The 16,645-nt window shown below is 37.3% G+C and overlaps 1 protein-coding gene across 1 annotated transcript in view; it reads right to left on the bottom strand.

The window, feature by feature from the left end:
• LOC114650664 (interferon-induced GTP-binding protein Mx-like) overlaps positions 1–16,645 on the bottom strand; it is a 48,101-nt gene that overhangs the window by 20,836 nt on the left and 10,620 nt on the right. Inside the window, exons 3-8 of the mRNA XM_028800448.2 lie at positions 15,441–15,630; positions 12,881–13,018; positions 11,911–12,065; positions 10,525–10,663; positions 5,104–5,302; positions 4,519–4,597 (exon numbers count right to left, since the gene is read on the bottom strand). Coding sequence (XP_028656281.1) covers positions 4,519–4,597; positions 5,104–5,302; positions 10,525–10,663; positions 11,911–12,065; positions 12,881–13,018; positions 15,441–15,630 — 900 coding nt within the window. The remainder of the gene's footprint in view (positions 1–4,518; positions 4,598–5,103; positions 5,303–10,524; positions 10,664–11,910; positions 12,066–12,880; positions 13,019–15,440; positions 15,631–16,645) is intronic.

The raw sequence follows: 16,645 nt of genomic DNA, 5'->3' as shown, positions 1-16,645 counted from the left end.
GGAGTTTTTATTCCTAACCCTGCTGGACACCATGGGGCCCACCAGAGGACACTGCAGGGAGGTTCAATGACTCTTTTGTGCCCTATAACCTGGAAGTACTAGTGATGTGTCGTTCGCGAACGAGCCGGCTCTAAGAGCCGATGCTTTGAAGCGAACGAGAGGAGCCGATGCCCATCGAGCAGAGCCGAAGCTTCAGCGGCTCCTGCTCAGTTCTGCTGAAAATCCATTCGGCAGGGGCGGGACTTTATTTATATGGGCACACAGAACATTGGCTCATAATGCCGGCTTGTTCATGAACAACACATAGGACTAGGATCGTACCATTATGTGAAAGAAGGAAGGGGGGCAGACGCTCCGAAGACAGCGAGTGTTGGTACAGGCCAGGTACACCGAGCGACACTGTCGCTGCGACAGACGAGGAACCAGATTTAAATGTAAGCGCATTGTGAAGAAAAAAAGAAGAGTGAAGAAATGAGTGAAAGCCGAAAAAGAAGCAGCATCTGGCTGCATTTCAGTGATATTGGAAACTGCAAAGCTAAGTGCAGAATTTGTAATATGAAAATATCCGTTAGAGCAGGGTCAACAACAAACCTACACAGACATATAAGAACCACCCACCCATCCGTGCAACTGGAGGAGAGCGTGCCCTCTCTCCTGCCATCCACTGACCCTGGAAAAGAGCCAAGTACTTCTGCTGCAGCATCCACTGTCTTACCGAAAACTGCAGTTATAACACGGTCTTCAGTTCAAACCAAAATAAGCACATTTATTCCAAAACAAATGACGCCAAACAAACAAATAAGTGTCGATGAGGAGCTGGCTAAAATGATAGCTAGCGACTTTCAACCATTTTCCATTGTGGAGGACAGAAGATTTACAACTTTTGTACAGGCCTTAAACCCCATGTATGTTCTCCCTAGCAGAAAAACTTTGTCCCAAACAATAATTCCATAACTATATATCTGAGGATGGAGTACAACACTATGCTTTCAGAAACCACTGCTCTGGAAAAAAGGTAGCATTTAATGACAACAGAGCTGTGGATGAGGCATTTCAAAGAATAAGTTCAGCAGCAGCAAGATGCAACCCCAGAAGCCTGTCTGCTCCTCCATCAGAGGGCCAAGAGGAAGAAATTGGAGCAGGGGCATGTTCACAGGAACCACAAGCTTCTGCTGTGTGGAGGCTCTTTGATGAAAGAGCAACAGGAGACACTGCAAGGAGAAATCCCACAGCTGATGCTATGCTGGAGTTGAAGTCCTATCTTGAGGAGCCCCTCATCCAAAGAGCTGAAGACCCACTGAGCTGGTGGGAGGCCAAGGCTGCAGTCTACCCACGCCTGGTTAAGGTAATGGTAGGAAGACTTTGCATTGTCGCTACATCGGTCCCCTCAGAAAGAGTCTTCTCAAAAACAGGACAAATAATCACGGAGAGGAGAAATCGTATCAGCCCATCTAAGCTGAGGCATCTGGCATTTCTGAATGCCAACCTGGCCTAAAAACTTTTATTCAAAGAGTCATAGTGTTGTGTTGTTGTTGTTGAGTTTGGCCTTTATTTAATTTGTTTGCTGTGGTTTTGTGTTAAGCTGTTCATTTAAAGCTTTTATTAAAATGTTAAACAATAGTAACTGTGTATTTATTGTAATGAAAAAATGCATAAAATACGTAATGTCTGAAAACAATGAATAAGAAATTGCTTAGGCTATACACAAACCATTCATAATTGCTTAATTAGGCTAAAATATAAGCATCCAAGTGATACTAAACGAAGAGCCATTCGGGAGCCGTAAGAGCCGGCTGTTTAAAGGGAGCCGATCCAAAAGAGCCGAAGCTTTGAAAAGAGCCGGAGTTCCCATCACTAGGAAGTACGTCCTGGTCATGTGAACAGGAGAAATGACGTACTTCCAGGTTGAAGAAAATGACTTTTACCCTGACCCGGAAGTAATAAGGACTTGTGGACTGTTGGGCAGGAACACCTCCGGGTCAGGGGGTATAAAAGGACTCTGGGAAAGCCCAGACACTGTGCTGAGATGGGAGGTAGGGTGGCGAAGTGTCTGGGAGAGGAGGATTGGTATTGTGATTGTAAAGAATAGTGTTAATTGATTATATGAGTAGTGTGGAGTGGAGGGTGCTTAGTGCACGTTATTATTACACAATAAATAATAATTGTACTTTTACCTGGTGTTTGGAGTGGTACCTGAGGGTTCAAGGGAGCACTAATACTCCCCACTGCTAAAAACCTACAAACATTTCTGCTAAGTAAACCTTGGGCCACTAAAACAGTAACCAAAACAAGGCTAATGATTCAATTTCAGGTTTTTCCATGATTACTGTGACCAGTTGGGTTCACTCTTGGTGGTCCTTCAACCAAGACAAGGCCAAACAAAACAAACAAGTGCACAACTTGCTAACCAATAGAATGCATAGAATGTTTCCCTAATTAATGTGTGGCCTGCCTAGAGCACACCCACCAGTGAACTTTCCATGAGCCAACCTCCTGTATCCTTTTCACTGCTGTTGGCCTCTAATTCACTCATCAGTTGACCTCAAGCCAATAACCTTCTTCCTGAATTCAAATTCTCTGGGACTTAATGGTTAACCAGAACCAACTTTAAACCAATTCCTGGAATCACTTAAAGGATGGCCTTCAGGTGTCAGGAATGTCCTCTGGAACTCCATCCTCCTATAACTTTTGACTCCAGCTCCAGATGTCCTTATAGTGTGTAATCCCAATTATTATGTCAACAGCCAGGCATGTCTAATATAATATGGTATATGGCAAGGGGGCATGTTCTTGTCTTTTTCTATTGCTAAATAAAATAATGCACCTTCTATGTTGTTGCATCTTGTATTTTATTCTTTTAATTACTTTAATTACATTTCCCAAACCCACCTTGTTCTGACCCTGCTGCTATTTAAAGACAAGTTACAAGTTGAGCAGGGGATTTTCTTATTAGTAAGGTCCAGTTGTTTCAAGTGTTTGACAGAGGGGATGACTGGTGAAAAGAAAGGTTTGGCTGGTTGCAGCTTTTGTGGCTGGCAAGTGAACAAGTTACTATTAGGTTAGATATGGCTGACTTACTGTATTTCAAGGTTAGTTAGGTCCAGACAGAGACAGGTTGGGAGTATGCGCTGATAGCGTGTTGCCACACTCACTACACGATGAAACCCAGAGGAGGTATTAAAATTTTATTTTGTGGTTTTATCTAGTTACTGTCATATCATCCCAGATGTGTACATTTTTTGTACTTTTAAATTCTTTTGAACATTATGTTAAAGGCCAAGCTGGTCCACAAAGGTACTCCGTATTACATGTTATATGATACAGATGAAAAACATCTATATCATAATATATATAACATGGAGTAAAATTTTTAAACTTGATCCATTTTCCAGGTTATCGTACTGTTACAAGTGAGATGGTGGTGCCAAAACACAAAGGTACAGGGCTGTTCCATTTTTGAACCTTCAGTCAATGGACATATTATTACTTTGCCAAAAGCGGATAACCCTAAAGCACCTAAGTAAAATTCCAGGCTGCTAAGGCCATGGGGAACACCTCAAAAATAACAAACACAAACCAGACAAGTCACAGCTCTTCTCACATTGCAGATCCATTTTTTCTTGCTCAAGAACTCTTAGTCCTCTCAATCTCATTTTTCTGAGTCTTTCTCTACCTGTTGCGTTTCTGTTTCAATCACCAGCAGTGACACTGCAGTGTGACTCAACCCCTGAAAAGATTTTTCTAGAAAGCAGGGTAGAAACTGGGGGCCCTGGAAAGACTGCTGTCCATCCAGTTAGCTAGTCCCACCCATTCTATAAGGAGATCAGCCTGCTGGCTGCTTTAGTATCGTATACGTAAGCATCATATTTACACATTACTCCAAAATATTCCTATAGTAGGCATAATAGTCACATTAACGTAGATTATTTCTATGCATGTGAAAATTTTTAAATACCATAATCATGCATGTGTTATGAATATCACAAAGTAGCAGGAAAAAAAAACAGAATCTTTCCAACAAACAGGGTACATAATGCAAATATCAAGGTCAGCTAACACATTATAGACAAAAATGCACAAAATAAGCATTATTAAAAAGAAGCAATAATTTTGCCATATCATATTAAACCACATATTACTGATTTTTACCTTTTTTAAATAGCTACACAAAAATATTTAAATTTTACATAGCTACACTGATTGAACAATATCAATAAAAAGTATGTTTAATTACACCAGAAGACCTTCTAGGTATAATAGGAAATGCTGACATCAGCTATAATGATATTTAAATTCTTTCCTTAAATACTGTATGATTGTAATAAATATTGTTATCAATTTAGATATTGTTCATTAGCACACATACTTACTGCTCCTTATAATGAAAGTTAAGGAGTAAGTGGCTAATGATAAAAACAGAAGTATGATCAATTAAATAGTCACACAAAGTGAGTACCACTGCATTGAATGCTTCAAGATATCAGTCAGACACACATGAAGGCATAACGGTGCACTTACAGAAATGTGTTCCACCAACTCATTTGTTAATTTTTCAGCCAAAAGTGGAATTGTCGCTTTCATATCATCAAGAAGAGGGCTAAAGCAAGTAAAGGAAAACAAATTTAGCTAATTATTACATTAACTGATTTAATCATTAACTGAATAGTGGTACTCAGACAAAGATTGATTATTAAATATTTTTAGCGAATGCTACACACAGTGAGATAATATCGGCTGGCTTAAATACAATGCATATTGTGTCTTGCACATCTTGCTCTGTACATTTGCTTTGTTATGAGGACCTTGTCACAGTTAAGTTATAGCTAAAACGGTAATTTCTTGTAAGACAGTTTAGTCTATGGCTGAGTAAATGTAAAGTAGACAATGAAATGCAATGTCAATCTGCTTATACATATAAGATACACAAAAGAAATGTAATTAAGGGTTTAACTTCTTTAAACAGACACGAAATACTAAGAGTTTTACATTATAAAGCAGTTAAGCAATTATCAAATCACCATATAACAAAGTAAACTACTTAACCATCTCATGTTTGGGTGCTAATGGAATGAAAAAATCAGTATCTGCAAAATAATGGAATACCTAAAATATGAATGCTGTTCAAAAAAGACTCTTTCATTTTGGATTGCCTCTTCCAGGGAAAGTTTTTTTTTAATATCTTGTTGTCCGCGACACTTCACAATCATGTATCCCTTCTTCAGCTCAATAACAAGATTGCGAACGATATCCACTATATTTTCTTCATTTCCCTTGTCAATCAAATCTGGTTTGGTCAAGATGCCTTTTAAAAACAATATGTCAGTATTAATATGTATTGATCTTCAATGTGATAATTATTATTTACATTATAAAAATAATTGTTTTCTGTTTACAGCGTTTACCATTTTTTAAGTTTATTGCGACAGTGAGAGGGCCCTTGACCTTACGCTGCTACACTTTCTGGAATTTTGATCTGTTATCCTTGGATTTGCCAGCATCTCTGGATTTAACTAATTTGGCTTGCCATGGCTGTCTGTGGTTTTTCAGCCTTACTTGGCCAACTGGACAGCAGAGATGCTGCTTTAAGTCCCTTTTAAGTCAGTTGCAGTGACTATTTCCTAAATTTAATTATATTACTGATATCAATAAGAAAGCCTGATTTTATGTAATTTTACATTTCACACAAGAAACCCAATATTACTTCTGTAGATTTTTTTATTTTATTTAATAGAAATATGACGACTACTTCATAAAAACTGCAATTGGGCAGATAATTTAACTTTTGTATGCACTTCGTAAGCCTCATGTATAAAGATTTAGGTATATTGTTGTGGAATTTGTTTTAAATTTTTTATTTTTTTTCTTGACCTCGAAATATACAGTAATTTGGGGGAATTTTAGAGGTCAAGGATTTAACTGGCTGTGGTGGGCTGGTACCCTGCCTGGGGTTTGTTCCTGCCTTGCGCCCTGTGTTGGCTGGGATTGGCTCCAGCAGACCCCTGTGACCCTGTAGTTAGGATATAGTGGATTGGATAATGGATGGATGAATTTAACTGGCCGTGTTGTGTTTTTTTTTTTTTTTTTTTGATTTGGGACCTTTTTAAAGATTTTATTTTTTAAATATGTCTCCCTGTAGCACCGTTTTTTTTTTTGCCGTTTGTGAGGAAGGGTTGCCAGTTTGTTGCTTGGCAAAACAATCAAGAGCGTGTGATGCTTGTCATCACTACTGCAAAGGTATAAAAGTCAATATTGTATGTTTCCTTGCTGTCCATGTGTGTCTAAATCAAAAAGAAATAAACCCTTGCATTATTATTGTTAAAGACATCTTTGGTTATGAATTCTTCTCTGTTTCTCAACTTTGATTTGTGTCTCCTGCTTTCTTCCTGAGTGTTCTGCTCCACTCTAAGAGAGGAAGGGGAAACTGGTTTAAAGAATGTGCAGACTTCAGTCCATTTCCTCTGAACACCTTCACATCAGTGAACATAAGACAGTTGTCATAGTCATGTGCTTGACAGCAGTATGCCTGCGGTTTCTTTACAAACTGCCCTTAAATAGATCACAAATATGAGGGTGTTGCATCATCTGAAATAGCATACTTCAATTGAAGTTGTAATTTTCACTAGTATGTAGATGATGCCCAGTTATACCTTTTTTTTTAGACCAAATGACATTTTTCTGATGCTGTTCTTAATTAATTGCATCAGTGGGTTAAAGAAGAGGATTGATGAGAACTACTTGTTTCTGAATACAAGAAAAAATAGAAGTGGTATTTATTAGATGTATGATGCAGACCATAACAATATTATATCATTTTTTAAATTCAGTTAGTATAAAGACTAGTTTTAGATATGACTTCTTTCATGTTATTGCCTGTTTCAACATGGACTTTCATTTTGGCAGTAAAAGGTTGTTCATTCCATATGTACACCAGACCATATCTACTCTATTTATATAGAATCCTAAGCCTAAAAGTGCAACAATTTTATGCAACAATTTTATGTGACATTTTTATGTCACGTTTTTTGTCATACTTTAAATCTGGTTTATTTTAAAACCTACAGTATTCACAGTGCATCACTTTTTCCACATTTTGTTAGATAGATAGATAGATAGATAGATAGATAGATAGATAGATAGATAGATAGATAGATAGATAGATAGATAGATAGATAGATAGATAGATAGATAGATAGATAGATAGATAGATAGATAGATAGATAGATACTTTATTAATCCCAAGGGGAAATTCACATACTCCAGCAACAGCATACTGATACAAAAAAAAAAACAATATTAAATTAAAGAGTAATAAAAATGTAGGTAAAAACAGACAATAACTTTGAATAATGTTAACGTTTACCCCCACCGGGTGGAATTGAAGAGTCGCATAGTTTGGGGGAGGAACGATCTCCTCAGTCTGTCAGTGGAGCAGGACAGTGACAGCAGTCTGTCGCTGAAGCTGCTCCTCTGTCTGGGGATGACACTGTTTAGTGGATGCAGTGGATTCTCAATAATTGATAGGAGCCTGCTCAGCGCCCATCGCTCTGCCACGGATGTCAAACTGTCCAGCTCCATGCCTACAATAGAGCCTGCCTTCCTCACCAGTTTATTCTGGCGTGAGGCGTCCTTCTTCTTTATGCTGCCTCCCCAGCACACCACCGCGTAGAAGAAGGCGCTCGCCACAACCGTCTGATAGAACATCTGCAGCATCTTATTGAAGATGTTGAAGGACGCCAGCCTTCTAAGGAAGTATATGTTACAGCCTTATTCCAAATTGGATTAAATTAATTGTTTTCTCTCAGAATTCTACACACAACACCCCATAATGACAATGTGAAAAAAATTTACTTGAGATTTTTGCAAATTTATTAAAAATAAAAAAATTGAGAAAGCACATGTACATAAGTATTCACAGCCTTTGCCATGAAGCTCAAAATTGAGCTCAGGTGCATCCTGTTTCCTCTGATCATCCTTGAGATGTTTCTGCAGCTTAATTGGAGTCCACCTGTGGTAAATTCAGTTGGTTGGACATGATTTTGAAAGCCACACACCTGTCTATATAAGGTCCCACAGCTGACAGTTCATGTCAGAGCACAAACCAAGCATGAAGTCAAAAGGAATTGTCTGTAGACCTCCGAAACAGGATTGTCTCGAGGCATAAATCTGGGGTAGGTTACAAAAAAATTTCTGCTGCTTTGAAGGTCCCAATGAGCAAAATGGCCTCCATCATCTGTAAGTGGAAGAAGTTCAAAACCACCAGGACTCTTCCTAGAGCTGGCCGGCAATCTAAACTGAGCGATTGGGGGAGAAGGGCCTTAGTCAGGGAGGTGACCAAGAACCCGATGGTCACTCTGTCAGAGCTCCAGAGGTCCTCTATGGAGAGAGGAGAACCTTCCAGAAGGACACCCATCTCTGCAGCAATCCATCAATCAGGCATGTATGGTAGAGTGGCCAGACGGAAGCCACTCCTTAGTAAAAGGCACATGGCAGTCCGCCTGGAGTTTGCCAAAAGGCACCTGAAGGACTCTCAGACCATGAGAGAGAAAATTCTCTGGTCTGATAAGACAAAGATTGAACTCTTTGGTGTGAATGCCAGGTGTCACGTTTGGAGGAAACCAGGCACCACTCATCACCAGGCCAATATCATCCCTACAGTGAAGCATGGTGGTGGCAGCATCATGCTGTGAGGATGTTTTTCAGCGGCAGAGACTGGGAGACTAGTCAGGATAAAGGGAAAGATGACTGCAGCAATGTACAGAGACATCCTGGATGAAAACCTGCTCCAGAGCGCTCTTGACCTCAGACTGGGGCGACAGTTCATCTTTCAGCAGGACAACGACCCTAAGCACACAGCCAAGATATCAAAGGAGTGGCTTCAGGACAACTCTGTGAATGTCCTTGAGTGACCCAGCCAGAGCCCAGACTTGAATCCGATTGAATATCTCTGGAGAGATCTTAAAATGGCTGTGCACCGACGCTTCCCATCCAACCTGATGGAGCTTGAAAGGTGCTGCAAAGAGGAATGGGCGAAACTGGCCAAGGATAGATGTGCCAAGCTTGTGGCTGTAATTGCTGCCAAAGGTGCATCGACAAAGTATTGAGCAAAGGCTGTGAATACTTATGTACATGTGATTTCTCAGTTTTTTTATTTTTAATAAATTTGCAAAAACCTCAAGTAAACTTTTTTCATGTTGTCATTATGGGGTGTTGTGTGTAGAATTCTGAGGAAAAAAATGAATTTAATCCATTTTGGAATAAGGCTGTAACATAACAAAATGTGGAAAAAGTGATGTGCTGTGAATACTTTCTGGATGCACTGTACATATATATGTTTGGTATCATTCTTTTCAGAATTTATCAAACTTTAATGTGATGTTGTTAGATTTTCAGATTCTTATTCCGTTTTTAAATTATAAACTAAAAAATATCAAGAACTCACGTCCCGCGAGACGAGACTTTGTGCCAAGAGATTTAACCACACCTGGGGCAGGAAATAAAAGACAAGGAGTAGGACAGCTGCTGTACAGGCTTTTAAATGTTTGAAGCGCCGTGCGAGATGCAGATCATGCGGCATGGCAGCAGCAGCAATCCAGCAGTTGATCGAGCAAAGAGGAGATAAAAAAAACTATTTGTTTCCCATTGTATCACCGTTTAAAAGGGGGTTTCGGAGGAGCGACTGCATCTCCGTGGGGTGCGTTCATCCCCCCTCTTCACAACACGAGCGGCAGACTGGCCGCAACTGGGGGTTGGGTGCCACATCTATCCAGGGTTAATTAGATGGCATCAAACTGCTCTTATATATATTGAAGATCATGTTTGATATAAAGCAGTTGTCAATTGGATTTGTCTCCAGACTGACATTAATTTTTGGTTGTGAGTTCTGCCCTGCATGAAGTTACTTAACCTGAGACACAACAGTTAGTTTTACCGAATTCACCCACAACTTAGGCATTATTTTTGACACTAGTATGTCTTTTAAAACACATATTACAAAACTATCCAAAACATATTTTTTACCATTTTAAAAATGTTGGACAATTAAAATATTTTCTAAATGAAGGATACTGAAAAATGAAGTCATGCACTTATTTCTAGTAATATTGATTAATGCAATGCATTATTCATTGGCTGGTCAAATCACACTTTAAGCATCTTTCAGTTAATTCAAAATGCTGCTGCATTTAAGTTTAGCTTAGAGCCGATTTTAAAAAAAATCCTTCTTACATATAAAGCCTTAAATAGCCAAGATACTGCTTACTTATCTGAACCTTTTTATTACTTATAAACTAGAGTACACATTAAGATTTTGAGTTTCAGTCTTTTCTAACCTGGTTTCTTTTTCATAATAAAACCAACTATCTGTGGCATCATTTTGCTTAGTATCCACTGTGGTGACAATATCAAAATTAAAAAAAAACAGTAAATAATACTGATAAACTAGTGAAATAATAAAACAGAAAGAGTATAACAAAAAAGATTTCTCCAACTAATTAAAAATATAGTGGTCTAAATACAATGTTTTACCCAGTGTCCGTTGTCCCGTAGGATCAAATTCCTTCGCCATTTTTAAAGCCTCTGTAGTTGCTATATCAACATTACTGGGCACAACAACCAGATTAATTGTCTCTTGTTTTTTTATGAATGTCTGGATTAAACCTTTAATCTGAAAGAAAATATGTAAAATCAATATTTAATTTAGATTTTTATTTTCTGACACAAGTACAAAACTTACATTGTTGCTTGGAAATGTAATAAGCATGTAAATCCTGCTGAATTAATAAACTTTTATTTTCATCTACTTGACTCCCAGCATTGTAGCATAGCAGTTAGCGTGGCTACTTCAGTGATGCAGCATCCCGAGTTTATTTATTTATTTATTTAGTTTTATTAATTTTATTGTAATCATTCATACAAATCGATCAATTTTTACAAAAAATAGGATTGAAAAACAAGTCAACCCTCACCCCTGAGAGAGAGAGCATGGCCAACGGGGTAAAACGTAAAGCTTGTAAACATACCTAAATTGATGAGTTTAATAGGCCAGTAGAGATGAATGGAGAAGAAAAAGAAATGCAGAGATAATTGCTTCCTCGGTGCATTAAGAGCTTATTCTAAGCATCCCGAGTTTAAATCCTGTGCTTAGTTCTTGTCTGAGTGGAATTTGCGAGTACTTTTAGCGACAACATCTATGAATATACTTCATTACGCTATAATGTATTAAGTTTATTACATAGAGAATTCACAAAAAATTCTTTTTGTTGCAGATAGATGGCAGCACCTGCCCTGCATTCGTTTATTACAAGATATTTCGAACAATTCTGCTGTCTTGCATTGTTTTCCTGCATTGCATTAAAAGTTGCATAATTAGATCTGGACCACCCTATATTTCCTCCCATATCGTCAAAAAAGTTCAAGTTACGTGAACTGGTGATTCCATGTTAACCCTGGTAGGATTGTAGCTGTGTGTGAGTGGGCCCCAAGATGGACCTGTTTAATCCAGTTCAAGGTTATTGATGGATAGAAGTTTTCCCATCTGCACTAATCACAAAGCCGGACCCAACCCAAAACAAAGTCCACTCACATATGTGTATTAGGGACTTTCAAAACTAGACTTGATGTTTTTTAGAAGAATTACGTGGATAGGACTGGCGAGCTTTGTTGAGCTGAATGGCCTGTTCTCGTCTGGATTCTTCTGAGGTTCTAATGAATCATGCAGACTAATTTAAGATTGCCAGTTCATCTCTGGGATATGGGAGGAAAACCAAAGAGCCTAGAAAAAACCCACATAGACATGTGTAGAATATGAAGACTCCACACAGACAGCAATTGGACACAATATCTGAACCCTGGACTCTAACAACATTACTAAGCACTACATCGCATTAGCAAAATTCCTCGGTTAAATGTTACCCGTTCACCAATGTCTTTGGGTTGGTTGCCAACAGCCACTCTTGCAATTCCTGGAAGGTCAATGAGGGTAAGATCAGGTACTTCACTGGATTCAATTTTTAAGCTTATTAGTTCGGAACTAATACTTGATCCAGTACCAGCCATAATATTCTGAGCTGAAAGAACAATAATATATTTTAAATTCAACATGACTTTAGGTTTGAAAAACTGTGTGTTTTGACAATATAAATACACCCTTCCTTTTCCCAAACCTGCATTATTCAGCAGTAGCTAACATATATACTGTACGTGGAGTGATCTTAACAGCAGTGACCACAAGCTAACAGCAGTACATAGTAGGACATTCTAACCTTAAGCATAACAGTCAATTTAGAGTTGCCAGTTAATCCAACTGTAGGAATGTAAACGAGTTACTAGAGGAAACTGGGCTTTGGTTATTCCTAATGCAAAATCAATCAACTTAAATGTGGATGACTTCTTGTCTGAGGAAGGAAAGGCCCTAATAACGTGAAGTGTACAGAACAGACGAAAATGTGCTGTGTTTGACGGAATAACAGGCAAGTTGCACCCTCACCTACTGAAAAATCTGCACAACAGAGGAAGTTCATAAAAGGCTAGTTAATCACAAGTTTTGTTGTGATTTGCTAATTTCATTATTAAACAGTAACTGTATTCTGTGAGGGTGGTGTTAGTTTATGCCATGTCCTGTGCTATAGAATGGAATGAGAAGAATTATGTTTAGGGTTTTTAAAAGCATCTAAATTTCACAGTAGAAATTTAATTTTCTAGATATACTGTAAATATCATAGAGTTACCACTGCGGTTGATAATCTCAATAACCTTTATGACTGCTCTACTTTACTAGACACCCTAATTTTAGTTTCAGCACTTAAGATTACATTTTTCAAAGAAAGAAAAAATAAAATCCCTGGTTCCCACTTACAAAGATTGTCATATTTAATTTGCTTGCCTTTTACAATTTCTTGCTCTACACTATGAGGTTCATTTAGATCCATTTCATTGTCTCTGTATTTAAGTTTCCCTTTCCATGGTTCTCCAGCTCTTATCTTCTTCATTTTCAATTCAAGTGGACATCGTGTGACAATTCCTGAAATTGAAATATTTTTTTAGATTTTCAAGGCAAATACTCCAGTGTGTTAAAACACAGTATACAAAATGTTCAAACGTTCTTCGTAACTACAATATTAATTAGAAAGCATGCTGCTGGTGTAGGATATATTCAGTTTTAAGAATTATAACAATTTAGGAATGGGCATTACTAAGTCTATTCTACAACAGTGGAAATAAAGTGAGGAGATTAATTTTGATCTTAACATCTGTGAATAAATATATTCTCTATATATAAAATCCTAAATCTAAAAGTGCAATGATTTTGTGCAATGATTTAATGAGATGTTTGTATGTGGCGTTTTTTGTCACGCTTTAAATCGGGCTTATTTTAAAACCTACATATATATGTTTGGTATCATTCTTTTCAGAATTTATCAAACTTTAATGCGATGTTGTTAGATTTCAGATTCTTATTCCGTTTTTAAATTATAAACTAAAATATCAAGAAAGTCTTGGTTTTTAATTTCAACAAATCATTATTATTTCAATAATTTATTTTAATAATTTAATTCAATAAATTACATTCTTTTTGATTGAGTAAACTTTCTGTCACAGGAACACACTATTAAAAAAAAAATCTATTCATAACACCAATATTTGTACTTGGGTGATTTAGCTAGCTGAAGGTTTTCATGTGATTTTTCCTGTTATTCAAATTAGTTATTTTTTTTTTTTTTAATTTTATCTATAAGAATGTCAGTTAAAACGAATGGATCGTTTATTTAGTCTCTTATAAATACTCATCAAGCACAGTGGACGTCAGTTTAAACGGGAATACTGCAATCGGTAAGAGAGTAAATATTTTATCTAATTTCATGATTTTTACTCCGTTAAATAATAATTAATTTTTCATTTACATATTTATAGAATTTCATGATTTTGACTCCACTAAATAATAATTTTTCTTTTGTACATTTACAGATTTTACTAATGGCCGCAACTGGCTGCAACTTGGGGTTGAGTGCCAAAGGTGCCAGAGGGCTTGGCCCCCCTAGTCATATATAAAAACAGAGACAGATGCAGTTCATTTCAAAATATGCCTATTCTTTAGCAATGTCATTTTAATGCAAAAAATGAATATCTGACAATTTAGTTACTGTACATGGCTACTTTGTCATTCTAAGTTTTTAATTGGTGTCACACAGGTGCAAATAGGAGGAAGCTGAGTGGACCGAAAGAAGGTAATTCCATGCCAGGCCAGGGGGTGGTGGGGTATGCTGAACCTTTCTCTGTTCTCTCTGCAGACACAAATATCGGAAAACATGCCTGATTTCTGTTTAAATAAGTCACGGTTCCAGTGCCTGAAAGACATCAGTTCCGGTTCTGGCACCATCTTGAAACATCACTTCCAGTCCCGGCATCCAAGATGACATCACTTCCGGGACCTGGTCTGTAAAAACGCCATTTTGTCTTAAAAAATCAGTTCAACTTGAGAACACGAACTGTGCACTTCAGTGCTGATTTAAACCTTTGCAGCATGTATGATATATGGGTGGCTGCCCCAAACCTTTTTGTGTGTCCGTGGCTGAATTTATTTATAGTGGGCATTAGATGTTCTTACAATTCATACTACTGAGGTTCTGTTTCTAAGACTCCCTCCCATATTACATAGATAATAATTGCAGTTATTGTAATTTTTATCATAGTAAAATTATACTATATGTTCATAAAAGAATAATGAAAAGAGCAACTATGATGCTGAAAGCAGGATTAGAAATGTGATCCAAAGCAATGGATGTTGGTGTGGGAATCATTTGTGGCTGTTAAATTTATCTCTGCATGATTCCTGCCTGGTTTATTTAGAAAAGTTGTTTCTGATCTCTATAATATGAGGAACGTTCAAAAAGTTTTTGTACTTTTATATTTTCATTGGAAACAGTGAAGGCAGGAGGAGTAGTAAATAGGCATTAAAAACTTGCTATGACGCTGGGAAAATTGCATCGCAAACGAAGATGACTATGTAGAAAGGTGATGTAATTTGTTTTTGAAATTCTTAATAAATAGAGTATAGAAAATGTGGAAACTTTTTGAACATCCCTTGTATTTTAGATTTGTTCTAAAACAGCTTATAATACATCCTGAGGCACCTTACAAATGCATGAACTTGGTACCACAGTTTTTATAGATGGAGCACAAACAGGTTAAGTAACTTGCTCAGTGTCTGTGTTATGGTTGAGTGCTGAACCCTCAACCTTGTTTCGAGAGTCAAGTATGCATCTACTATACCTTTTTAATATAAGCCATAAACTTTAGTGTGCCGTGAGTAGATTTTATTTTTTTTTTCGTTCTGCTGTTCATTTGAATGTAGTTTAATAGCACATGTTTGCTGCTAAATTGGTCCCAAACTGAAAGATCATCTGCTAAGTAATGTTTACATAGTAAAAGAACTGTTCTCTTACCAGATCCTCGAGGTAACGACACACCAGATAGGGCCTCAAGAACTGAACTTTTTCCAGAACTTTGGTCTCCTATCACAGCAATAGATGGTAGAGGCAGATCCTGGTCCACACCCAGTGATCTCAGAGAGTCAATAAGATCAATATAGGGGCGCACTTTTTGTTCATAATGGCAGTACAAGGTGCCATTTACCTGTATAACATGCATTTACAGATTAGTTATGTAGCTGTAATGGAGGCTACAGCTTAAAACATTCAAATGCATAGAAACAACAATATCTTCCATTCACTTTCAGATCAGACAAATGGTGATTAGGAACAAAGTCACTTATTTCTTTGATTCTGAAAATAGACTGCGTTTGTAAAGATTCTTGAAAAGAAATGAAAAAAATCATCTATGCACACATGAACACTTTAAATAAAAACAAGAGAAATCAAACAAGTAAAATCTAACACAGATGATAAAAATTGCAAAAAACTAGATAAACATATTGAAGCACACAAATATTCCAAAATTTCATTTTTTTTTTTTAAATGGGCAATCTGAACAATATGTGGGACTGAAAAATGCCAGTGCGCTGCAACTGCCTGACAGCACCATAAAACAGTGCACATCATAAACAGGAAACTAAAGTCTCATAGGAGTCACTTTTTGAATTGAAAAGACATGGCTTTTGACCAACAAATAAGAGGGAGAGGAGGATCTTCATTTCAAAAAGCCAATCCCATGAGGCTTTAGTTTTTGGTTTATAAGTTCTGCTCATTATTCTGGAAGAAACTATTTAACACTATTTCAGCCAAACTGTGTTTACTTTGCATGTTTCGTTCATTTGACTGGATAAGTGGCATTTGGATTATGCAACATGAGTAACTGACATTTTATTTTCTCTTCTCCATGGGTGTTCTTCACACATTTACTGTTGTACAAAACTGATTACTATGGGCTTCGACTATACCATAAACTTTTTCTCTTATTCTGCATGAAAACATGAGGTTTAATTTTTTTTCAGCCATCACTGTAAAGTACATGTGGTAAGTAACATATAAAAATCCTACTGCAGGTTTCATGGAGCAAATAGTACTTGTGCCAACAGGTACCCCTTGGCCCTTTAACTGTGCACTGGGGATCAGTAATACACAAATAAATGTGGCGATGAAACAGAGCACAGAGAAAATGGCCTACAGACATCACAAAGACATTAACTGAC

This window comes from Erpetoichthys calabaricus, chromosome 4, assembly GCF_900747795.2.
Source record: "Erpetoichthys calabaricus chromosome 4, fErpCal1.3, whole genome shotgun sequence".
NCBI classification, from domain to species: Eukaryota; Metazoa; Chordata; class Cladistia; order Polypteriformes; family Polypteridae; genus Erpetoichthys; species Erpetoichthys calabaricus.
This window is presented reverse-complemented; position numbering and strand designations above follow the sequence as displayed.